This window comes from Nanorana parkeri, unplaced genomic scaffold, assembly GCF_000935625.1.
Source record: "Nanorana parkeri isolate BGI_ZX_2015 unplaced genomic scaffold, ASM93562v1 scaffold971, whole genome shotgun sequence".
In the NCBI taxonomy this organism is placed as follows: Eukaryota; Metazoa; Chordata; class Amphibia; order Anura; family Dicroglossidae; genus Nanorana; species Nanorana parkeri.
Window position 1 is genome coordinate 452,329 of NW_017307239.1, and position 26,789 is coordinate 479,117.

The following is a 26,789-nucleotide window of genomic DNA, read 5'->3' on the forward strand; positions in this document are numbered from 1 at the left end:
TCCTGAACCATATCAGACCATATTCCCTCAACATTAGGAGGATGCCCTGCAAGAGGGGTAGCAAAGCCCCCCCCCCTTATTTGCAAGGCACCTTGTTAATGGGGGACCTCTCATAAACTCTCTTTAGAATATAGGAAATTCCAAATATACAGCCCCCTGCCTGGGTGAATCAGTAAGGGGTACATGGTTACTTATTCACAAAAAAATGTAAATAGTAACTAAAAAAAAAACATAAAAAGAGAAAGAAATGACAAGTTACATCTCTTCTGTAATAAAACAGACTTACCTGCCTGTTTACAATCTTCTTTAGAACACATTCTTGGCACACCTCTGTGCTGGGATGAATGAACACCCATGCACATGCACATGTGCACACGCACAGGAGTTATGTCACCCCCCCCCCAACTGGCCAATCAAGATGGCCAAAGAACTGGGGAGAAGATGTCGACGCCGGTTTAAGAGCATAGGGAGGTGAGTTAAAGTAGTATTAAAAATGAAACCAGTTTAAACAATATATCGCCCAGCAACGTCCTTCTTTATATTTTTGTGCAAGCACTTACACACAGGGGGAAGGGAAGCGGCCTACCGTGCTGTGTCTTTGTGTTACTAGCACACAAGGGTGTCTCCATAGGACCCTGCAAGGCAAAGGAGCCCCCCTAAAACAGGATATCAGTGCTAGTACTCAGGAAAGCAGCTGATTCTACAGGAAGCTAAAACTTTTAAACATCAAGGAGCAGCATCCATTGTAAGTTATATAAGATTTAAACCACTGTTAGTCCCCATTCACACCTAGGCATTTTATCACTCAAAGGTAAGCGCAACTATGTGTCTGTGAAGGTTCTGATTCATCCAGGTCAGTATATCTGTAAAAAACTGGACTTGCTGTATTTTTCTTGAAGACGTTTCACTGGTCATCCAACCAGCTTTCTCAATTCAGAATTGAATTGAATTCTGAATTGAGAAAGTTGGTTGGATGACCAGTGAAACGTCTTCAAGAAAAATACAGCAAGTCCAGTTGCCTTGACTTATTGTTTATAGATAAGCGCTGCAACAATGCACTCAATCCCATTAATTTCACACCTGAGCGTTTTGTCACAAGCAGAAAAACGTCTGTCGCTGGAAAAAGTACTGTATGTGAGCTACTTTTTGGCAGATTACAGCGCTTTTTGGCCCCTTAGACCCCAATGGGAAACTTTGTGCTACAAAACGTGTGACAAAATGCACAAAAACGATTTAAATGCGCATTTCCAGGTGCTTCCCATTGAAGTGTATGGGACCAAAAAGCACTGTAATCTGGCAAAAAGTAACTTATGTACAGAGGTTTTTCTGCTTGCGACAAAATGCTCAGGTGTGAACAAGGGCCACAGAAATGAATGGGAATCCTTGTCTTGAGCATTTTGTCTCGCCTAGCTTTGAGAGACAATGCCTAGGTGCGAACGGGAGCTAATATTGTCTGTTCCAACCCTTTAACTTACTCTAAGCGATAGTAGAAAAATAAGAAAAACAAAAACTGCCGTGTTAATGCTATTGACAGACTACTTGTACTTTTTCATTTTGCCCACAGTTACACTTTTTATGCACAATTCCTCTTTGGTCTATTGACTCATTCCATGGTCTTACTGTGGAACCTTTGACTGTGAGCCAACATTCTTGTCTTTGTAAAACATTAAACTTATAATAAAAGTTAAGCAAAAATGGAATTGGAAAGGTACAGGGCACAGACAGGTTATACTAGATATACAGTGAGAACAATGAACTCAGCAGGTCAGTTATACAAATACCTGGCGTGGCTGGTTCGCCTTTGCCCCATATGTAAGCAATAATCGAATGACATCCACATACCCTCCCTGTGCAGCCAGGAACAGTGAAGTTGCCCCGTCCTGACAAAAAAAATCAGAAATATGTACATGAAAGCGTACGCTTTACACAAAAAACTCATAAAAACCAATATACTGTAGAGGCCCATAATCTTTTATGGGCTTCTTTTGCTAAACAGTAAATACGTTTTCTTACCTTAATGCATTTTACACAATAGAAGCAAATCCACAGTTGCTTTGGGTTTGTTAAAATGTATTATAACATATAGAAGACGTGGAATCTTGTTATGAATTAATGTTTAGATCAAATTCTAACATGGTAAATATTTAAATGTTTCTGTGTTCTATATCAGAATTTTTCCTTCCTTTATGAGCATAGTTATCAATCCTCTTTGATCTGAAATGATTTTCCAGACATTTGTAAATTTCATCCAGATATGTTGTCCCTGCATTTCACTTCTAGGGAACTTTGTCCATATTTCAAATGATGACTTCAGCAAATAAGAGTAAATGTCTCTGAGAACGCTTCTGCTCCTTAAAGCCCCATTCACACTTGTGTTTGGGGCAGTCTCAGGGCCCATTCACACCATGTCCTGACCAGGTCTGCACACGTTTCTGCGAACATTATGCGTTGCACTTGTGATGCACTTTTGACGCGTTCCACCTCTTTCTTTTTTTTTGGGCTGTCAGCAAGCAGATTATTCTCTGAGGTAATTTCTGCCTTCATTTCTTAACACTTCCTTTTGTTTGTCCTTAGTATGCTCTTTGTGATGGCTATTGCAATCCTGAGACAACGTGCTCGCAGTAGAGGCCGTTTTTGGGTGCACCCACTCTTGAAGCTAAGAGAATCAAAGGGTCGATTTTGGACTTTATACTGAACTTGTGGGCACATCCGGAAAAGTGTTTTTCATTTACCGGTAGCAGTATATATGCAGCATACATACAACCATAGCAAATTTTAAGTACTCTATCAAATATGTTTTACTCACCACAGACCTCCTATTGTTCCCTTCTCATCACATGAAAGTCTGGGTAAAACTTTGCAGCAATGGACCTCCACTTCTCCATCCTATGAGAATTATTTTTATAATCTGGATGCCTTGGGTCAAACAGCTCAGGTGACTCTTCCACATACCCCACAAATTGGTTTTAATATCAACCATGTTCCAGCCGATCACACACTCCAGTGCTCAAATTATGAAATCTCCTCCCCAACTCACAGGAAGGAAGTCAAAGCTTGATGGATCATCATTTTTTGCGGTGCCTTTTTTATGCGTTATTGCGCATTCCAGTGCGTTCCAGCGCAGAGGAAATGTGACATGCAGTATTTTTTTCCCCTGCACTGGAATGGGTTGCACTGATGTGAACAGAGCCCAGAAACCCCATAGAAATACACTGGGATGCATTCTTGGTGCAGGGGAAAAACATAATGGTACGGATCTGGTCCGGGCATGGTGTGAATGGGCCTTCAAGAATAGTGTTTGCGTCAGGAGTTGATCATTCACAGGTAATCGCTGCATGTCTGATTACATGTGAACGGCCGAGAATTGCTGCAGGCACTGTCAGCTGTCATAGCAGCTTTTTGCATAAACGCCATTGAGTGGAATACATGAGACTGCCCCAAATGCGGATGAGTCCTAAAGCAATCCTGTAGTGACAGAATTATTATTAAACGGGGTGCTGCAGAATGCCACATAAATATGAAAGCTTCATTTAGCTTAGTATAGACATTTTTGTCAATTACGTAGCTCACAAGGGGAACAGTGGTAATCAGAAGAGGTCTTCTATCTTCTTCAATGATAGTTATATGATTGCAATAGTAATTGTGTTACTGTATGTTATGGATATGTTATGTATATGTTATGGATTGCAATAGTAATTGTGGAGCTATACATACAGTGACTAGGGCCTTGGTAGGCATCCGGCAGCCCAAAGGCCACATGCAGGGTCAGACCTAGAAATCGTAGGGCCCCATAGCAAAACTTTGCCCCCCCCCCCAATCCCAGCTAACTCTCTCTGCAGCAGTTGGCAGTGTCAACTGTGTCAATAATTGTCATTGATCTTAACACACAGTATGTATGCAGGACAGGCAGCAGGGTAGCTGTTAGCATAGTCAGTACACTACTAAGGAGCAGTGCTGGGGATAAAAGTTATAGTAGCACTAATAATAATAATAATAACAGCCAAAATTATATTTTATATTATCATAAAATGAATAATGCTCCTACACACACTTACTGTTCGACCCGATTACAAACATCTTTAAACTCTAGCTTCAATAAATGTTTTCTTATGCCTACAAACCCCTGTCCCCCTATAGCACTTTAACAGAGGAGAAACTCTGGGATTTGTGACTGCATTAGACATACAGGGTTAATTTCAGTCTGTAGGAGAAGTTCAGAGGACAATAAATCTACACTGCTAAGGTAGATAAGAAAATGCTTCTTAATGGATTGAGGGGAATCATTGACTAGAAGATCCTCAGGCCTGATTGCAGCCCTTCTATACTCGAAACCTCATAGTTTAGTTTTCCTAATCAGCTCAACTAATGGGGTCCCCTCCTACCCCAGGCCCCATAGCAGTCATGTGGGCTGCTATGGCTATTGTTGCTCCACTGGCCACAGATGTTACTTGCTGTGTGGCCCTTTGCAGACCTCCACAGGCTGAAGTGGTTCATTTAAAAGGGGCTGTAGTAGCAGTGATCTCTAGCAGCCTCATGTAACATGTCCCTAGTCTTTAACTCCCTTCTACAGAATGTCTGCAAACACTCCTCTGGCATGTCCACAATCCCTGACTGTCTCCTCTAGTAAGTTTCAACAGTCATCTGTAGTATTATGTGTGGTCCTTAAGTGCTGTCAGAGGTGGCAGATGAAGCCCTCTATACCTCATGAGTTTACAATCACTGAACTAGAGGCATAATATCTACATATGAATGTGGAACATAGTAATGGATGTATGGTACAGAAAACATGGGATTGTTATATTAAACAATATTTTAAGGTAAACCTTTCAATAACAACACAGAAAATATTTACTGCAGATTCAATATATTTTCCTTTTTTAGTCCGAAACAGCAAAATGTATTTGTACATTTTAAGTGTTCTGAAACACTTTACTTTAGCTTCACATGCTTCCATATATCTAACATACCAAAGGTCCACCTGGCTACCACATAAAGAGGTCCCAAGGCAATTGGGGTCCAGAGTAATTGTCCCGCCTGAAATTCCCTCACTGGCCCAAGAGTTTTAATGATGGGTGTGTGCCATGTTTTACTTTACAAGTTCCTGATGATACAGACTTGTATATCAGATATTTTCTAACTCAGCTGCAGCAAGCAATAAATTATACTAACCTGTTGGTACAGGATTTCATACATGCAATGTGCGTGTTCACATGTTAAAAATAAAGATATCTGCAAGTGTAAGTGGATTTTTTTGGCAAGCTTACACTACCTCACCCAAATTATTTCCTTATTGGGCACACGTTAATAATGTAATTCATTTTCAAAGCAGACAGTGTGCTGGTTAAATAAGGTCACTGACTTCGTCCTGAAGCTAAAATTGAGTTTATGGAGAGGAACTAAAATAATACATTGTGTAAGTTATGCAATGCTAAGTATGTAGGTAATTAGAAATGATAGAAAGAAATGAATGTTCTAGATTTGCAGTTTATGCACATAACACATACACATTATAGCAGAACTCTGGGGACATTTTTTTTTCTTGTATTGTGGGAGTAGCCCCACTAAAATGCTTGTTCTTGTCTAGGTTAAAAAGTAACAAGGTTATATTCACCCGATCATCGCAACCAGCTTGCTTTTAGGGCCCATTCACATCAATTGCGGTGCGTTCCAGAACGGCAGCTGCTGGAACACACAGCAATCTCTCACAAAACTTCCGCCTTTGTTCTGAGGTGGCAGGGGGCGTGGCGGTGCATTGAAGTCAATGGTACCACAGCCACGCCCCCCGCCAGCAGTGCGATCAGATGCGTGGCAAAACATTGCCTGCATTCCGGTCCACTGCAAACACAAAAAATGCTGCATGCTCTATTTCTTGCATTTGCAGTGGACTGGAAGGCAGAATGCACCGCTATGCCCCCTCCCACCCCAGAACGAAGGCGGAAGTTTTGTGAGTGATTGCTGTACGTTCCAGCAGCTGCCGTTCCGGAACGCACCGCAATTGGTGTGAATGGGCCCTTAGACTGGTTCCTTCCACCTAACTCCCCCTCTGCTGCAGCCGTCTAAGGTCCTGTGAGTTATCACGTTCTATACACTGTGTATTGGACATGAGAACACTGAGGGACATAGCATCACTGCAGCGAGGAGGAGAGAGGCAGAAGGGACCAGGTGCAGTGATGGTATGTCCCTCAGTGTCCTCATGTCCCATACCCAGTGTATAGAACGTGATGAGTATGACTTTTTTTTTGGGAACCTAGACAAAAACAAGCACTTAGCCCTTGCAGTACGGGGGTAGCCGCACTGCAAGGGTTAAGAAAATTGTTCCCCGGAGTTCTGCTTTTTAAGCAAAAACTTTGAAAGCAGCAGTGCTGTTGATAAGGTCAGTAATAAACTGATTCATGAGGAAGTTTCTAAGTTCCACATTCTGTTCCTTGTAGACAAATGTACTATGAGCTTTCCGTTTCCTAGAACAGCACTGTTTTCTTAAAGTCATATCAAGTTTATCCCTCCCAATTTTATTAAAAGGGAAAGAGGGACCCATGATAGCAAAAGCATGTAGGCGAAGGACATCCTTGACATGCCCCCAGTTCCGCCAACCATGAAGAATTGCTAACAAAAGATTGGTTGAACTGACAAGAGGTTTTTTCACCTCTACATTTCCTTTATGCTGGCTTTTCCAAATAACAAAAGCAATCATTTAAAGGTTAAATTAAAGTTTAAGGGGTTTATTCATAAAGGTTCACACTTTGCTAATGCCCCGAGATGGCACTGATGAGTATAGGAATTTCCTATACTTTTATAAATGAGCCCCTAAGTTTTGTAAAACAGTTCTGACAGTTAAATAATACATTTTCTATAGAGGTCTATATGTCAGACCACAAAGAGGGACAATCAAAGAGGGACAGAGGGATTTAGTTCCAAATAAGGTACAGTTGGGAGGTATGCAAGTTTAGGTCAGGTTTAGGTCAAGTTTAGGTCAAGTTTAGGTCAAGTTTAGGTCAATGAACTCACTGGCCCAAAATAGATATTATATATGATGCCCAAGTCACAGTTATATTAGTGATTCAAAACAATGTTTAATGCGCTTTAATGGATATCCATGAAGTATATTACACCAAAGACTTCTAAAACATTTAAAATTGATATAGTATGACTTGTTTCATATAAATATTAGAAACAATTCATAATAAAAGCAATCATGATATATTTACCATAAATTGTATGTTCCTTCTTTTGATGTTACCTTCCGGCCCTTATACTATAATATTCATACACTGTATCATCATATGTTAACAAAATGTAAACGAATACAAAATCGGTACATATGTTTTCTATACGGTATTGTCAGTGTATTTGTGAATGCTGTGTAAATGACTGTTTCTTGTTCTCTACACGTTTCACAGATAAATCTACTTCTTCAGGAGAAAAACAGAGAAATAATTACAGTACATATACATAAATCATTATATTATCCTTGTGAAAAATAAGGATAATAACTTCCTAATTTCATATGTATATACTGTATGTGTTTCCTATATGTATTTTTTTCTTAATATGTATATTTAAGTAATCTGAATAGGGCAAAAAATTGCATTGCCCAGTTTGCTTGAACAGGGAAAACAATCCTGACTGATCCTGAAGGCAATTGCTTAGGTTCCTGGATAAATATTCTACAAAGTACGATGCTGTGTTCCTAAATTATTAGCCATTGATCTTTCAGGTAAGGATCAAAGCAATATTTGCTGCGTGTGTTCAACTGCAATTTCCATCTTTCTCATTTATTGCACCAACACATATTATATACTAGTTTTTGAAAGACAAAAAGGGCTTTAATTTGATATGACATATCTATCTATCTATCTATCTATCTATCTATCTATCTATCTATCTATCTATCTATCTATCTAAGTTTTCACATGAGGGAATCTTAACACCTTAAGGACCCATGACGGAATCATTCCATCATTGGTCCTTAAGGGTTTAATATCTTGTTAATTTAGGATCATATCCAGCCATTTCTTAAAATCATTTTCTGAGTCAGATAGATCTAGTTCCCGTGGAGGTCTATAATAAATTTTTACAGCTCTTACAGTAAAGAACTCTTTCCATATAAAGAGATAAAAATCCCTTCTCTTTAGTCACAATTAATGCCCTAGCGTCTTTTCAGCTAATAAAACTTTCACATTGGTTAATAAGAGATAGGCCTCTCATAAGTGGCATACATTCCTCGCTTGAGGCTGTGCACATGTCTGGTACTTGTGATATAGATGGGAAAATCTCCCTATGTGATGAAAATTACCGCTGGCACCCCATTCTTTTCCTTTCTAGATAATGGTTGCATGTAGTCCTATTTGAAATTTTCTTTATGTTCAGATGTATTGGCAATGCTATATAAATATAAATGATTGTACATAAAATTCCATCTGCAACATGTCTGACTTCAATTGTTTCTGCAATCATATTGTTCACATAACAGATCAGTCAATGATTAATGTGTACATACACAAAGCTGGTCATGAATATTGGATCCATTCTTCAGAAGGGTCTCAACCACTTTGGTGTGTCCATGTTGGCAGGCAGCCAGCAATGCCGTTCCTCCATCCTGTAAAGTAACAAACAAGGTTTTATGAAAGAATCTCCAATTCAATAGAAGTCTTCATGAAGCTAAACACCTGTTTCTGAAGCCACAGATGGAAGCTGCCATTTTATGCAGTTTTGAGACATTGTTTAAAAGATTATTATGCTTATATTCACTATTATGCAGCTAGAAAGTACTTTGTGAGTCTGTGAAAGGTGGCTAAGACCTTTGTGACATATTCCCTTTAAGGAGAGCCAGTCATGAGAGAATCACAGAGGCTGCCATTGTTAAACACTCCATCTGAAAAGTTAGCTGCTTGGCTATCTTGCTGCCACTCTTGATTTGGTACTTTAAGTCACAGACCCACAACAGGCACACAGATAAAGACTTGTGATTTGCATACATATTCCAGGCTGATGACTCCCTTGACACCTAAAGTGTCAAATAGCAATCTATTTTTTTTTATTTCAGGTATTTATATAGCGCTGACACATTCACATTAGTCCCTGCCCTCAAGAAGCTTACAATCTAATGTCCCTATCTCATATGCATACATAAGGGCCACTTTATACAGGTGCCTATTAATCTACCAGCATGTCTTTGGAGTGTGGGAGGAATCCAGAGAACCCGGAGGAAACCGCTAACCACAATGCCAATGTGCTGTCCAATCTGTAGCGAATAACAAAGGAATCTAGCAATTTGAGAGATGTAACTATCCTGGCTACAAAACAACTGATTTGTAGGGTAACGTCTTTGGCATTACTCCTCCACCAAAGAGGTTTTCCCCATTTTTCCTCAAGGTGGAACTCTCTGTAAAGTTTACATTAAGTAAAGTTGTCCAAAACAAACATAGTGTTACCCTTTTCTTCACCCAAAGACATGAAATACTTAGGGGTCTATTTATAAACATTTTGCATAGCTTATTTGTCCAGTGAAACTGCATTTATTTTTGTACGAGTAACCAGCTGTTGTGAGAATGAGGCAAAAAACAAATGTTCTTTTTTTTATTTTTAAATCAGATAGTTTTTTTATTAAACAATTTTTATACAAACAAAGAGTCAGTGCAAAGAAAAACAGGGCAAAACCAACATTAAAGGAAAAATTAAATACACACACACAAAAAAAAAGGGGGGAGAGGTGTACATACAACAGCTTCCGGCTAGCCGTCAGGCCGTATGGCCACCGACCGCCTTAAAGAGATGCATACCACATGTATATTCAAACCAATAAGCCCGTGTCTACATCACTACCCAGCCCACCCCCACATACCAATATATAAAAGTATCCCACATACCCTGAACCGGCCACATAACTCAGTGCACCATTTGGCTCGTTCACCCAAGCGTAACCCGTCCCCGGTATACCAGCCATTCAGTCCACATCGCATCAAACTTCTTCATACTACCTCTCTGCTTGTAGGTGACCCGCTCAAACTCTACAGGATTGGGCAATGCAAGCCCCCCGCATGCCTTGGGCCTCTGCAGGACTTCAAGACGTAACCTGGAGGATTTCATCCTCCAGACCAGGTCTCTAAAAATACTACTGACTAGACGAAAGGTCTTTTTGGGAATCCACAGGGGGGAGTTATGAATGATATACATTAGTTAGGGCAGCCAGATCATTTTAATCAGGTTCACTCTTCCTGCAACGGATAGCGGCAATTTGGCCCATGAGGTGCGTTGGGATCTAAATTTAGCCAGAAGGGGGAGTAAATTCAAGGCAATGTAATCAAGGGGAGAAGCTGTTATCTGTATACCCAGATAGGTAATAACCGACTGGACCTGTAGATGAGCCATCTCAGGAGCCAAAGACAAGCGGAGGGGGTCCAGAGGCAGCAAGATGGACTTCTCCCAGTTGACAACCAGGCCCGAAAAGGTGGCAAAGGCAGTGAGGAGACACATAACGTTAGACAGGGATGATCGTGTATCCGCTAGAAATAGGAGGGTGTCATCTGCATACAACACAATCTTTTCTTCCAGGGCACCTCTCCTAAACCCCACAATGCCCGAAGACTCCCGAATCATAACCGCCAAGGGCTCAATAGCCAGGGCGAACAGTAAAGGGGACAGCATATCCCTGTAGTTAAGAAGCCGGATCAGCAGAGGCCGAGGAGGGTTCCCAGGCGGCAGGGGACGGGACGGGACTCTATGAGCCCTCTCGACAGCAAACAGCGAGGATAAATAGTCTTTCCCAAAGACCTCGGACAGCCACTTTTCAATGAAATCAGTGGCGTTAGCTCCTTCGGTGCATTCTGGAATACCGACAGCGCGTATATTGTTGCGACGCAGCCGGTTCTCTATGTCATCGGACTTCTGGGAGTTTATATGTATCTTCTGCATTGCCAATTTGACTTCTGCATTTAGAGGGGCAGAAGAGTCTTCCAAATCACTCACTCTACCCTCCAGGGCTGTCGTGCGTTCACGCACTTTTTGCAAATCGTGGCGTATAAATGAAATATCCGATCTCATCCCCTGCACCTCCTCCGTTAGGACATTTAGTGCAGTGTTGGATAATTGGACAGCAGAATACACATCCGCAATAGTGTGCTCAGCTGCCTTGAGTTTGGTCTTAGGAGGTTTGAGGCCTTCAGCAGCCTTAGCTGCAGTACTCAGAGTCACCACAGGATCGTCCAGGCCCTCTGAGTCCGAGAGATCAGGATCCCCCATGGATTCTCTCCGGGCGCCGCGGTCCCCTGAATAGGTAAGCCTCTGCTGCTTAGGGGTGTCCGGGTGGTGGGCAAAGCGTTCCAAAAAACAAATGTTCTTAGTTTAATTTCTCTTTTGGTCGAATGATCTTCAATAAGTATATATTTATAAAGAACAGAATGAATGGGGAAAATACCTCATTATGGTTACAAGATGAAGGTAAGGATCATAGGAAATAAATACATGTTAGTAAGAAGATAAAATGTTTATAATTTAGAGACCACCGGAGGGAATGAGCATATAAATCTCTCTCGTCTTGACTATTGTAACTCCCTCCTCATTGGCCTTCCACTACACAGGATATCCCCCCTTCAGTCTATCATGAATGCAGCTGCCAGACTCATCCACTTGACCAACCGCTCAGTGTCTGCAACCCCCCTCTGCCAATCCCTGCACTGGCTTCCACTCGCCCAGAGGATAAAATTCAAAATATTAACAGTCACTTATAAAGCCATCCACAACTCTGCCCCCGGATATATCTCAGACTTTGTCTCAAAATATCACCCTAACCGTCCACTCCGCTCTTCCCCAGACCTCCTGCTTTCCAGCTCCCTAGTCAACTCCTCCCATGCTCGCCTCCAGGACTTCTCTAGAGTCTCTCCCATCCTCTGGAACTCTTTACCCCAACCTGTCCGTCTCCCACCCTGACTGTCTTTAGGCATTCCCTGAAGACTCATCTCTTCAGGGAAGCCTATCCGTCCTCAACCTAACCACTTAACCATCACATTCTCAAACAATTCATCCCCACACAGCTACCTCCTCATGTATCATTTCCCCCTCCTCTTTCAGATTGTAAGCCCTCAGGGGCAGGGCCCTCCTTACCATCCTGTCTTGAATTGTATTGTAATTGTAATGTCTTCCTTACATTGTAAAGCGCTGCGCAAACTGTTGGCGCTATATAAATACTATGTAATAATAATAATAATAATAATACAAATGTAACAATTGCTATCCCTGCAGTATCAATGGTTACATTTATATGCTCATTCTCTCCAATGTTGAATTGTATCTCGTTTCCAATGTTTACTTATTTCCTATGATCCTCAGCTCCACCTAGTGGCCATAATGAGGTATTTTCCCCAACTCATTATGTTCTGTATGAATGAACCTGTAGAAGAACATTCGACCAGAAATACATTACATTAAAAAAATATTACTTTTTGCACCCCTCTAACAACTGCTGGTTACCTCAGACAGAACAAATGTACCTCCAGTTTCCCTGGATGAACAAGCTACGCCTATTTTTTTAATAAATAGAACGTTTAGTGTTTCACATCATCAGAGAAGGTTTCTACAACATTTGAGAAGTATAATCCTCATCAATGTTCACCAAAACAGATTACCACTTAAAATAAAAAACTGTACCCTGCTCGAAAATGACCAGAGTTGTATTTGCACAAAACACAAAGAAACTGGGATTATTTTATTTTACAATCAGATTTCAATATCTATTTGCACAGGTTTCCTATTTCAGTATACAAAAGAACTGCAGTTTTGAACATGTTTGATGGTATACATAGTGACAAAGCCTTTCCTTGCAGCCACACAGGCATACACACAAATACAATTAGTGGTTAAAGAAGCATAATTTACACCTATACTGACTTTGTGCTATAGATAAAGCACATACTGTATGCCAGGTGACAATTATTTTCTGATGTTGGCAAATACATAGTGCTTACTGTAACAATTGTGTTGTATATAACATGGTAAATATTGCAGTTAATGTACAATCGCCTGCCACAGTACATTTGTTAGGCTATAAGCTCCCATATACACCTGAACCTGATTTGTTGCAGGTTTTTTAGAGTGCGACAACACTCAACATAAAGTTTTCCATTATAGTCAATAGTGTCTGTTCACCCCTCAGCATCATGCTGCTGCTTGACATGCAAAAAAGTTCATGATTTTTTTTTCAGGCAGAATCACACATTTTTGTCCCGATAGAATTCAATGGGAGCGCCTGAAAATGCATAACACAAGAATTTTAGCATGTTCTTCATGCATTTGTGTGCCTAACAACTGGTCTTCTCTTTGCAACCTCAGGCCTGTGAACAACATGAAGGATTGAGGAGTGTTAATGCTGGATGTGGAGGCTTTTATCCCCCTGGTGAGGGCTCACAAGAACATCTAAGACTACAGTGATGCCCATTACAACAACCATAGCAAGCGGCTGACGGTCTAGGAAGAAACTGGGCATGAAGTTTTTCCGGACTGGGAGCTCACACGATAGACACCACTACACCTCAAAGAAAAACCAAGAAGCAGATACAAGGATGATGACTACATATTAGGGATGCACCGATACCGATACTAGTATCGGTATCGGTGCCCATGCCGCGTATTTGGGAGAGTACTCGTACTCGCCCAAATACTCCGATGCCTGGCCCGATACTTCCTGTATCAGGAAGCTGGGCAGCTGCCCGGCTTCCTGATTGGCCAGGAAGCTGGCTCCATGCTCCCTCGTCATAAGGTGACGAGGGAGCATGGAGCTGGCTTCTCGGCCAATCAGGGAGCCTGGCAGCGTGTAATGACTCGCTGCCCAGCTTCCTGATTAGTTTGGGAAGGTGGCCAATCAGGAAGCCGAGCGCCGTGTAATGACGCGGCTCCCGGCTTCCTGATTGGCTGGGAAGCTGGCTTCATGCTACCTCGTCACCTCATGAATGCCAGCTCCATGCTTTCTCGTCACATAGTGACGAGAAGCATGGGGACGGCTTCCCTGCTAATCGAGAAGCCAGGTTGCAAGTCTTTACACGCCGGGCCAGTTCCCGGCTAATCAGGAAGCCTGGTTTCCTGAATGGGACTTCCAATACTCGGTATTCGGTATGGCGAGTACCGAAAAAATAATATCGGTACTTGTACTCGATAACGAAATACCGGTATCGGTGCATCCCTACTACATATGGTGTCACAGATAATACTGCTTTTTATTGGGTAAAAAAAAAAATGCCTGAAGCTTAAAAACACATTCAAATGCTTCAGAAATGGGTATTCACACACAAAATAAATGCACAGAAACATTTTAAACATCACCTTAAAATTGCTCATACTCAAGTGTGAATGGGGGCTAAAGGTGATTTATAGTATTGCATAATGGGAATGCAATGATTACCTACCAAGACTTACTATAAATTGTACTTGGGAGGGTTCACTGTACTTCCCCTCATTCACTAAGCTAAACTAAAAGTTTGCCCTTAGTTTAGTGAATGAGGGGAAGCTCTGCTGACTTCCATCAACCAATCAGAAAACAGTAATTTATTTTTTATTTTCCTTGCACATGATTGGGTATTTTTTACAAAGTGAAGTTTCAGCACATTTACTAAGCTAAGGGAAACTTCCCTTGCAAAAGTGCAAATTTCCTGGCAAAGTGAACAGCCCATTTGCTTTTAGTAAATCCCTCCCAGCTCACTGAAGTCATTGGTTGCCGACCACACCATCCCAGAGTATCGTTTCTCAGAGCTGGGAGAGGAGATGTGTATGACCCTTACACATCTCCCCACCCAGCTCCTAGCAACCTGTGATGCTCTATCTGGAAAGGGGGGCTCTGCCTGCCACCCCCTCCCGAATGACCCAAAAGATGCCGCCGGAGCCAAAAGGCATTAGTGGGACAGCCCTGGCCCCTGTCTCCCAAATGTGCTCCTGTGTTGTCCTGCGTGTGGTTGTTTAAACACACATTATGCATGGCGGTCCTGACAGCTTCAGGAACCCCCCTCTTCCTTCCTTTCCTAAGAAATGCAATGCAGCCAGCTTTCAGTATGTGTACTTGGCTGCAAAAAGGCTGCATGAGATCAGCAGCACTGAGATGCAACAAAACAAAAAGAGAAAGAGGTGAAAACAAGTATTTTGTTAAACAAAAACCATGCAATTTGCCTATTATACACAGTGTTTTAGCAAACTAAATGCCATTCAAGTAGAATTTGCCAACTTCTAGGAAGTTAGGATGAACTTATTCAGGAAGATGATATAAACTAAGAGAAATCAAGGACCATTAAGAAGACACTATAATGGAGTGAACTTTAAGCACTGATTAAACCGCCTACAAAATTCCCCCTCCTGAATTGAAATCTGTCCTTTCCTGCAGAAATAAACACAGCATGATTCGGCCAGTCTGGGATACAAAACACTGGGCATGTAAATAGATTCAAGCTGGTACCTGTTATCCAGCCTCAGATGCCCTTTCACTGTCCGGAAACAAACGCGTGCAGTAAACCGTAACATGCCAATGAGCCAAGTCAGCACTTTTCTGAAAGGGTGCCAGGCACTCGCTGAGCTCAGATTCAGCACCAAATGGATTCCACCTCCTTTCACAACACTTAACATATTGACGCGTTACCAGCTTCCAGAACAAGGCAGTCTGTTATTTCTTTTTTTTTTAAGATTTCTGAAGCGCCCTACGTACTTTATTAACTTGTTCAAGCAGGGCCTCAGTCGCAAGAGAAGCTGTCAAAAATCTTGGCTAGAAGCACAGTTCTATAGCAACACGTAACAGCACTTTTGTGAAAATATTTGCTTAAAATCCAATTTAAAACAGCTGTTCCATATTTGTTTTCTGGCAATAAAATACAATCATTAGCACAACAGTTCAGCAGTGCCTAATACAAGTGAATAAGGGCGGTGATTCAATTGTTATGGTACACTTGCTTTGTGGGGCCACATGCATGGGATCATGATGCAGATGGTAATGGTACACTGATGCTCAATTCATTGTCATTAGTAGGGCCACATGGAAGAGGCTTTCACTTACATACCTTACGAATCGCTCCCTTGTTGGCCCAGAATGCTGCTAAATCTCAGTCTCTAGCGAGTGGGTAGCAAGGGAGCAACTTCTCGCTGGCCCCCCTAGCGAGGGAGTCTTTCTATAATGTCTGGCAGGAAATCTCTCACCAATACTGACACCAAGTAGGATCGCCTTTGTGATATGGCCCATACAGGTCTTCCCTAATTGGCTTTTTGTGCTGCTTCTCCATCTCTAGGTCTGAAATCCGCTGTGCAGGGACTGCAAGAGGCTGATACTAGGTAAATGCAGGTACTTACACTGCTTACATTAAAAACTCCATTTAATGATGTTTTGATGAATACAGAATTGCACTGATTTGTGTAATTTACATTTGCCTAGAATTCAGCTTTAATGTGTAAAAGTCTCACACTTGTGGTAGTATAGCACCAGATCCATGCTATAATAATAGGAGATTGAAAATAGTGCAGAGGACGTAACCATGAGCATTTTAACAGATCTAGGGCCTGTGTCAAAGGGCTTTTGTTTGCGTCAAGCAGGTTTTGCATTTTCATTCCATTTGGAAATACAAAACCCTCTTAAAGCAGATCATATGCACCTGTCAATGAATTCTGAATGATCTCAGAAGCATCCTAAATGGAATTCAAACTGATGACATTGACACAAGCCCCATGTCCGTTAACAGTGGTGTCACAAAGGGGGTGTGGCCTGCACCCTGGTGACACCATTGCAGGGGTGACACCAAAATGACTGACATTTTGGTGTCACCCCCTCTAAAAAGTCGGGCACTTGGTCATGCACCAACAGGAGAGAGGAGGGGACCCGGCCGAATACCTCATCCCGCCGGGTAAACGTCCCCTCCTCTCTCTGCCGGTGTCCATCACCAAGATGAACAAAAACAACATCAAGATGGCCGCCGGCAAGCGTCAATCAAATGGCCGCGCATGGGCGATGACGTCATCGCACACACACAAGGTGACGTCACGCGCAATGACGACGTGGCAGGGTGTCACCCGGTCTAGAGACCGAGTGACACCCGGCCTCGGGACGCCCCTGTACGTTAACAAAAGCCCTTATTCGGATGTTCATTCTTGGGACCTTTGAGTATGATTCCCAGTGGGTTATATCATTAGTTTAAAAATGTATTTAAATAAATTATAATTATAAAAAAAAAAAAATTTAATTAAAACAAGATTCAAGATTTTATATTCCTGGATGACAGCTGTACTTTGCGGTACCTTTGTTCTTTATTGTAGCTTTTATAAATCATGTAACTAATTTAGTATATACTTCAAAAGTAAAAAAAGTTTTTTTTAACCTATTTTGCCATAAATACATTTTTTCTTTTAAAATATATTTTTCATATTTCCATGGGAAATCAACTCTGTCTGTGGAAAAAGTATAATACATTCTTTACCTTAAATGAAAGAAAAATCAGGATATTTGGGGCTTGTTCACACTTGTCTGTTTCCCTGCAGTAAATCATAGGAATTGTACTGAATGGAAATGCATTTCAAGTTCATATGCCATGCATTCTTTCATTTGTGGATGGTTCACATCTGTGCTCTGCAGTGTAGTGTTACACAATTCAAATTGCTGTGAGTCTTATAGCCCTGCCACAATTTCATAAAATCCCATCCCAAATGTAATTGTGTTTTCTGCTACCATCACGATGGCATATGATAGGATAATGGAGGGTCCTGACCTCCTAGTTGCGCTATAAAATTCCTTCTCCCTCTCATGTAGCAATGCATTTTAATCTGTCCTTGGGGCAGTTCATTACCATTCTAATGGCAACATTTTATCTTTTATCTCCTATGGCTTCATCCTCCTACCCAAGTTCCTCTCCTAAACATCAAGCTAGGAGGTTCTTCTCCTAAACATCAGATTTTCTGACCGGTTCCTTTAATCAGCTGATTGGAGGATGCCAGCTGAAAGATGCCGACAGCGACACCCACTGTGCCAATTTTGCACAGTGTATATCCACCTAAACTCCAAATCTTTCGATGGACCACAAATAACATTATTTCTAAATTCATTAAACAACATGCTCCTAAATTGGGACCTTCTAAAACCACTGATACTCCAGTGCACAATGCAATCTCGCTTTTTCGGTGAATCACATATAATTTAACCCTAATTGTATGATTCTACATAGATTGCGCAAATCTGTTAACAAAAAAAGTTGACTGAATTTGACAGATTCTTTGTATTTTTAAAAACGTATTCTTTATACATTGTGTGTCTTATCATGCTGTAGATTCATGTGCTCTATATTATTCATAAATTACAATTTCATATTAGAATAACTGTTCCTTACTCTTGTAAAAAATTCTGTAGATGCTCCAAATTCAAAAAGGAATTTCACTATATCATCGTGACCTTGTTGAGCAGCAAAAAACAGGGCAGTAGCACCACTCTGAAAGAGAAAAACAAGAAGACTTATCTGGAGGTTGGTGTTGGAGGGTATAATATAAATAGTGGTGGGCAAGTTAGGATTTACAGTAGCAGTCTTAGCAACCTGGGATGCTCTGGCTGGAAACCACTACCATGACCCAATGAGATGCCGCAACTGCCTCAGACTGCTTCATTATAGGATGGCCCTGGTTGCAGCGATGGAACAATAAAATTGCTATGTTTATGCCACTTCTGCTGCAATGACATTAGCGCCTCTGCCTCCAACTACAGAGGCTCACTGACAGCACAGTACCTCCCTGTGCTATGCCAACTGAGTATTTTTCACAACACAACACCTCCCAGTGTCATTTGATAACACCAAAGTCCAAATCCCATTCGCACTGCCATGGTCTCAAAACCGCAAGGTATATGTGGTGCCCAGGTGACCACATGGATGGTGCCGTGCAAAACACTAATAGTAAATAAAAGTAAATCACCGGCACACACTTGAAGGGTTTTTAAAGTATTGATATGTTTATTCAATACCCAATGTCATATACTGCACAGTGTCACTGTCGCTCTGATGAAGGATCACTGTGTGGACCCAAAACGTTAGCACCGTATGACAGTATGTGACATTGGGTATTGAATAAACATATCAATACTTTTAAAAACCCTTCAAGTGTGTGGCGGTGATTTACTTTTATTTATCATTTGATAACATGACATGTTACCAACTTGAAACTCTGCATGAATTACTCCTCCTAGGTTGCATATTTTGATTAGGAAGCTAGACAGATTAAATAACCTGATTTCAGAAGGTGCGTTTTTGTAACTTTTACATTTTTGTTTTTTATTGGCAAAGGTTTTAATGCATGTGTCGAGGGGTTTCTCTACGCAGCTATTTCCTACTTCTACTGTCTTGACTTCCACAAATTTTAAAAAAACTAGCCATACACTACTCTATTTTTTTCATTCAACTCGCAGGCTGAACATAAAAAAATAGAGCAGATTCCTCCATCAACGTTACAAACGCGTTGATTGTAGAATCCCCATTGTTTCTTTTGAATTCTCACAGTGACTGGATAATCAAGGAGCATCAGAACACTGCTAAGGTCATTCCTGTGCTCACTCCTCTCTCTCCTCCTCTCAGCGTAATCCCTATCATTACATGTGCTTAGAAGAGGCTAATGCCAAGTTAAATGCAGGGACTTACAAATGTTGCAATTAAAAATCCATGTAATGATTTACCGTATATGAAATAACTTCATTAGCTGGTGTTTTATATCTGCATTGAGAGCAAAATCTAGCATAGAGCATGGATACCTCTCTCTGTAGATTTATGTCAGCTCCATGTAATACCAGCTCCCGCACACACTCTGTATGTCCTCCGTAGGCTGCCACCATTAATGCTGTAGTTCCAGTCTGTCAAAATAAATAATTCTGATGTGAATATGAAGCATGCTGACTGCAATATAGAAATGAAAACAAGACCTTCTAGTATACAGAAACACCTTCTTCATTTTGCCACTAAAACATTTGTCAATATAAAATAACAAAGTGAGAATCACATTGTTTTACTAATAGTTTGATTGCATTGTATGCAATTTGTGTATATAAGTTATTTCTCCATTACTAACTAAACTGTTCTCATTACTCAGAATGTCCTTTTAGTATTGAACCCCCTCCCAGGCACATGAGCTGCAGAGATCATTACACTTATAAAGAAAGCCATCATCGTTAGGTGGGGGTACACATGGCAGCCAGTACCTCTCATAGCTCTTTATGCCCTTTTTTATGATTATTTAGCCCCTTACAAAAAATATATTTATAGCCCATAAAGACAGCAAACTTATCCCGTCCTTTAACTATGGGAAGCATGGATATGGTATTGGAAACACTATTATTGTACCTTACTACTAGTTGATAATCAACCAAAATGCTATAGAATTGTTGCTCTTAATTATTGTTTTGGTTCTTAATCTTGTTGGTGACTTTTTTTGTTAATTGTTCTTGTTCTATGCTTTCCAAAAAAAAAAACAATGGAAAGTCCTGTCCATTTCCTATAAGGCATGATGTATCTTCACATTGTATGTACACAAATATGTTGTTAGCATATTGATAATGATATAGCTGATGTTATGCATTGTTCTGTTCAAATATGGACAATAAAGAGATATTTAAAAAAAAAGGGAAAAAAGTTCAATCCACCAAAAGTGGTATTGCAACTATAGGTAGGGTCCGATGGGTTGAGTCTGCTCCTGATTTTTTTTACATTTTGGATACTTTAATTCTGAGATCTGCCTGACTTCACATAAAAGGTGTGGGTGTTTTTCGCCCACCTCTGTATGTTCAACTCCTGTTGCCTTCTCCAAAACAAATAAATAATTAAAAATCCAGCTGGTGGAGTGGCAACCCCCTTGTAATGGGCACATTAAGTGCCCAGACTTAGGAACTCAAGTGCAGAGATTGTACCAACAGTGAACCTGAGATATATGAAACACTGTTAGGTGGTTTAACTCATCAGTAACTAGAAATTGAAATATCAGTTTTGGGTAGACTGACCCTTTAAATATCACAAAGAATTAACTGAAAATATAGGCAGCAAATGAAAACAATTTGGTACTTGCAGATTTCCAGCTAAACGAAACGACATCAAAATACAGTAATTTGCTCTGTGGAAGAATTGCTGAATACAGATGTAGAAGAGGATAATCTTCATCCTCTTCATGCAACAACAAACATGATTTATCAGTGACAGGACCTCCCAGGTGGCCTCATGAGTATAATTAAAAACAAACTCAGGCAACAGTTTTCCTTATGCCCACTCTTTGCCTGTGAGATACCCACGTAGGCCAGACATCTGATTATCTACAATTGTACCGTTTGCTAAGATTTTTTTAAAAGATACTTCATTGTCAGATTGTTTTTATTTGACTTTGAAAGCTCAAAGGGGACAAGGCAGCTAACAAAGTCTGTTCACATATGAGATGATAACAAGAAATCGTGAGATTGTATGGGTGGAGAAAGTTTCCATGGCAGAATTTTTTGTGACTCACACAAAACATTTTCTGAGCCAGAAATTTCCTTCTATTTTTCCTTTTCAAAAAGGTGTTTGTAAAAGCATGCCAACTATCCTGCAAGAATTACTCTGCTGCCCAGAGCCTGGAAAAGTAGTAAAGCTGGAACAGAAGCATGACTAAAATTCATGATGACATTGCACTCACAAACTAGTCTCTTTCTACAAAACACACACACAGCAAAGTTTATGCTAAGATGTGTTTAGCGCAGCACTGAACTTCAGGAGAGCTTCAGCTAGTGTGGAAATAGAAGTAAGCCAATTACACAATATCTGTAAATTACTAAGTGGGGTTCTGCTATGAAGGCACCAGCTTTGGAAGCATGTGGAAGTGGAATGTATTAGAGAGAGAGAGAGAGAGAGAGAGAGAGAGAGAGAGAGAGGGAGGGAGAGAAGTTACTGGCCAGCATGGATTTGCGGCAACCATACTGTTTCCTTATCAGCCTGGATTAATTGGAGAGATTTAGGGGGTGATTTACTAACCTAAACACACACATGCAGGTGCGTGTGCATTTTTACACAGCAAAACATATTTATCAACCAAACACGAGCAACGTGTCACATTTTCACGCCGTTATGGCGCGTTTTTATGTATTTACGTACGCGCGCACCATGTAGCATGCGCCATAGGCTACACGCCGCTCTAATAGCAGCATGCAAGTCTCTAAAAGCACTCCTAAAAATAACATCACAGGTCATACGACTGGGTTCTTGCATGGGAGAGGAATGGAGAGATACCCTCTCTGCAGCTCTGTAGGCCAGTTAGGAAGCCATCTTTTTTTATGGCAGTTTCTATTTCTTTCTCTCTCTCTGTCTCTCTCTGGCAGTGCCTTGCACTCTTTGGTGCTATCCACCAAAGAGTGCAAGTTTTGCAAGGACAGTGTTTTAAAAAAAACATTTTTATAGAGTTGCTACAAAAATAATAGTATTCCACCTGTGAAGAGTTAAATCCTTGCTGTGCAGTCCAAACAAAGAGTTAAATCCTTGCTGTGCAGTCCAAACTTGCTGTGCAGCTTGAGAGGCTTGTAGGTGTGGAAATGCGGAGCCAGAGAGAGACTATATCAACTTGAACTGAATCAACTACAGCTCCCAGGAGGTGATCTGCAGGAGGTGTGAGCTGAGCCCGCTCAGACCACAGAGAGGCTGCAGAGTAACCGGACATAACGCTCTGAGGTGCTGGACATTACTACAGCAGTAGTAATGCTATAGAGATATAGAGTGGTGAACTGCACTGATTTCTGCTAGATGATTGTTGTGATGCAGGAGAGAGACACTGCCTAGTGACTGTTTATTCATCCCCTCCAAGAGAACAGACTGATCCAGTTAGCAACCAGGGACGCTGATCTCTCTGAAAGTGGCCGGAGCCAGCCGTAAGATCACGGCTGGCTCCGCCCAGCTGTCAGAACATGAATGAGTTTCTGAATGGGTAGTAGCACTCAGTACAGAGGCTTCTCCCCATTCAGAAACTGGATGATAGTAACATATTTTCTGAATGAATGGGAAGCCTCTGTGAACAGAGGCTGCAGAAAAAGAGATTGAAGACTGTGTCCTCAATTTATTTTTCTATTTTAAAAGGGAAATATCAGGGGGCCCCCCAACAGTAAAATAAAAAAAAATTACAATAAAAATAAAAAAATAACAAAACATTTATAAATAATAAATAAAAAAAACACATCCTGGAGGTGGGGCGCATGACATGATATGCCGGCATCGGGTGACGTCACAGTTCTATTGGGGACACATTTTTTCGTTCTTGTCTCGGGGCAAAAGGAGCTAGCTACGACTCTGTCTTTGGGCCTTGTGCAGGAAAAGTATCTGGCATAAGAAGTATCTACATTGTCCAAAGAAGCCAAAAAGATTCCAGCTGTTATTCTTTAAATACCAAAAGAAATGCTGCCTATGCCACGGCATATGGATGCTAAAAGGACGGAAACATCTCTCCTTCCTTAGTTTTATGATATTTCAGGTGGTGCCATGCAGGGAAGGCTGGGCAATTTAAAATCAAGAGAAATCAAGCCACATTACTAAAAGGAACCAGCCCTGGTCAGGTCTGCTAACGGTTAAGAGGGCCTGGCAAGAAAGTGACATGTCAGTGAGGTCAGTACTTGAAAGCATTAAGGCTCCGTTCACACATCAGTGGTTTTTCGTGCGAAACATTAAAAAAATACATTCAAATGTATGTTGTTCACACTTGTGCAACTTCTGCGCAGTACGAAAACATGCGTAGCGCAAAAAAAGTCCAAGTGCGATATTCATGTGTTGCGGCTATAATAATGATACATTTGCGCTTTTTAGTGAAAACCGCACGGAAAACACAAACGCCATGTGTGCATGGAGCCTTAGAATGGTTTGAAAACAAGATGATCAACTGCATCTAGGAAGACCTAATTTGGCTTTTCCTTCAGGCTCCATTCACACATAGCGATAACGTTTTTCACGCAGAATGAAACCGCGCAAACGTTAACATACACGCGGATTCCGCACGTTTGTGGCTATTACTATAGCCGGAATGTGTGAAATTCGCCCATAATATCACGCTTGGACTATTTTGTGGGACGCTGCATACGCATAGAATACGAATAGGAATAGAAAACCGCTCATGCGTAAATGGAGCCTCAAGCTTCCACCATGCAGGGACAGTAAACAGGTGGCTCTGTGGATTGCATATTTATTTAGAACAATGGTAGGTGTGTAAAACCAGCAGAAACCTTTTCTTTTTCTGTACAGGGGTCCTCACATTCTTTGCCACAACTAGTGCAGGTTATAATATAAGAGTAGGATCTAAATGGTTGTTATAAGGACAAAGTAGACACCTTTTCCCAATGCAGCATTTGGCAAAGTGGTATGGGACCTTAAAGATAATTCCTTTCTTATAGTATACATTTTTACCTATTCTTATGTAGCAGTGACTTTGTTGTGGTCAGTGCCTGGGTGAGAATTTATTACAGGTCAAATAAATTGCAGATTTTAACTTTCTGATCTTTAATGCCTTGCAAAACTATCAGGCACTTTTTGTAAAGCTATGTTATGCTTTTGTTTGATATTTGGTTTGGCGATTGCTCCTTGCTTCTTAACACATAAACCACAAACCTATTACTGCATTCGAGTGCCTTGTTAACCATTCAAAAGTACTGACACTGGAAGACTAAGAACAGACTTGTTGTCTGGCCACTATGCCACATTGATGAAGCAGATAGGGATCTGGAATTCTTGGCATACACAAATGAAGGGCATACACTGTCTCTGCAGTCCACATCGACTCGCCCGCTGTTTAACAACAGCTGGAGAAGTGCCAGGTTTCCTTTTCGAGCAGCCCAGAAAGCAGCATTGGCAAGAGGCGTTTCCTTCTGCACAAAATAATAGTGACAGATTAGTTTCATGGCATCATGATTTCAAAGATATCAGAAAACATTCAAACATATATGGGATATATTTTGACATACAATGAGTAGTCTTTGTTTTTCCTTCAAAGACAGATATTAAAATAAAGTAAACTTACTGGAAGTCAAATTGTTTTGATGTTTTATGGATAACAGAGCACAGGTCCACTTCCATTTTAAAAGTCCTTAGCTGGACAGACTTCTTAGTAAGACACAATTAGGCAGCTGTACAAAACCGCCAACGTTTTAGAACCAATTAATAAACCTTCAACAAAAGGAAAATATTTGTTTTGCCCTGAAAACCATAATTAGTTATAATTACACTGTGCCTGATTTTATGTTTGTTGCATGGCTGAGGAGGCATTTCAGGTTACAAACGAAATCAGTCAGTGATCTGCTTACACTTTCCAGGAATCACTGCAAGTTAATGAACGTTGGAAAGTTAAGTGCTTGCTTAATACGAGTTCTTGGTTATTCACCACAGCCAGATTTCCAAGTGTGGGGTGTGTGGTTTGGCTCCCCGCATCTGTGCTCTTCGGTTCCTCCCTTTGTGCCTGATGTATTACCAAACAGATTTAGACTTTCAAGGCAGTTTGAATCTCAATGGCAGTTGTGAGGAATGTCTCAATACATTAGACACTTTAATACATTAGACTTTCTGTACGTGAGAGAAAACATGAAACCTACAATAGGCGTGACTGGGAGCACCTTTCATGAATTACAAATAGATAAGCGAAAGGTTTCCCAGATCTCCAGGTTACTGACAAAAAAAAACAGTGGATTGGAGTTTAGTACAGTTAACCCTTTGAAAATCAGAAACCTTGTATAGGTAGTCTTTTTTCCCTGTATGCACTTCAATACTTGATTTTTAAAGCCACTTTGTCAGGTTAGAACAACACCTGTATTAAAGGTCCCTGCAAAAGAAGACCTTTTACTGTATACTCACCTCTTCAATGGCCCATGTCCCACTTTCCTTCCATTCCAGACCTGCCGCTTCTGTAAGCCTTTTAAGCATTTGACACTTCCAGGAGTATCAGATGCTGTGGATTGTATCCTCTGACTCCTACAGGACTCAGACAAGATGTAGGGATTGGAGATTGAAACCACAACTCATGGTGGGGGACACAGGCATCCAACGCTCCTGAAAGTGTTGAATGCTGAATAGTCTTATGAAGATTGCAGCGCTGGAACGATAGGAAGGTAGGAAACGCTTGCCGCTTAAATAGGTTAGTATAAAGGTTCTTCTATTGCAACGTTTGATCTGGATTTATTATTAACCTGAAAGTGTCAATTTAACTTTGGCAGGGAAATAAATACTGCAGGTAATACATGAGAGGTGAATTTGAGTGCGCCCTACTTCAGTGCAGTCTGGAATGGAATCCAGGCTATATGGATTTACTGTGGCATATCACAAATTATTCCAAAAGATAGTGGCTAGAAAATTCACTCTCGGCCTATAATTCACTCCTTGAGGGCCACCCTTTCCTCTAAATCACATATGGCGCAGGTAGCTATAATCCAAAAGATGGATTACAGTGTGCTGGTACAGTGTGCAAATTACAGGGTCATAATTTTATTGAATATAGACATAAAAAATGTTCCCCAAAATCCTTGGCAATAGATGCATTCATTTTCTCCATAGTATTTGAGGTTACATAGTATTTGAGGTTGAATAAAGACATAAGTCCATCAAGTCCAACCTATTGTCTCTGTGTGTGTGTATAGGTCCGTGAGTGTTCTCATTCTTAAGAGTACCTGTACCCTTGTACATTACGGTCTCTCAGGAAGTCGTCCAAAAGCTTCTTGAATGATTCCAGACTAATTGCGGAAATCCCTGCTTGAGGCAGCGAGTTCCAGACCCTAAACGCGCAAACTGAGAATAACCCCCTTCGCCCCTTGTGTTTGAATTTTTTACATTGCT

The 26,789-nt window shown here is 40.9% G+C and overlaps 1 protein-coding gene across 2 annotated transcripts in view; it reads right to left on the reverse strand.

The window, feature by feature from the left end:
* The window catches only part of ANKRD29 (ankyrin repeat domain 29), a 44,535-nt gene that overhangs the window by 11,323 nt on the left and 6,423 nt on the right, over positions 1–26,789 (reverse strand). For both annotated transcript variants that reach the window (XM_018566745.1, XM_018566744.1), the window contains exons 2-6: positions 24,725–24,835; positions 19,736–19,834; positions 18,333–18,431; positions 8,498–8,596; positions 1,782–1,880 (exon numbers count right to left, since the gene is read on the reverse strand). In XM_018566745.1, coding sequence (XP_018422247.1) covers positions 1,782–1,880; positions 8,498–8,596; positions 18,333–18,431; positions 19,736–19,834; positions 24,725–24,835 — 507 coding nt within the window. The remainder of the gene's footprint in view (positions 1–1,781; positions 1,881–8,497; positions 8,597–18,332; positions 18,432–19,735; positions 19,835–24,724; positions 24,836–26,789) is intronic.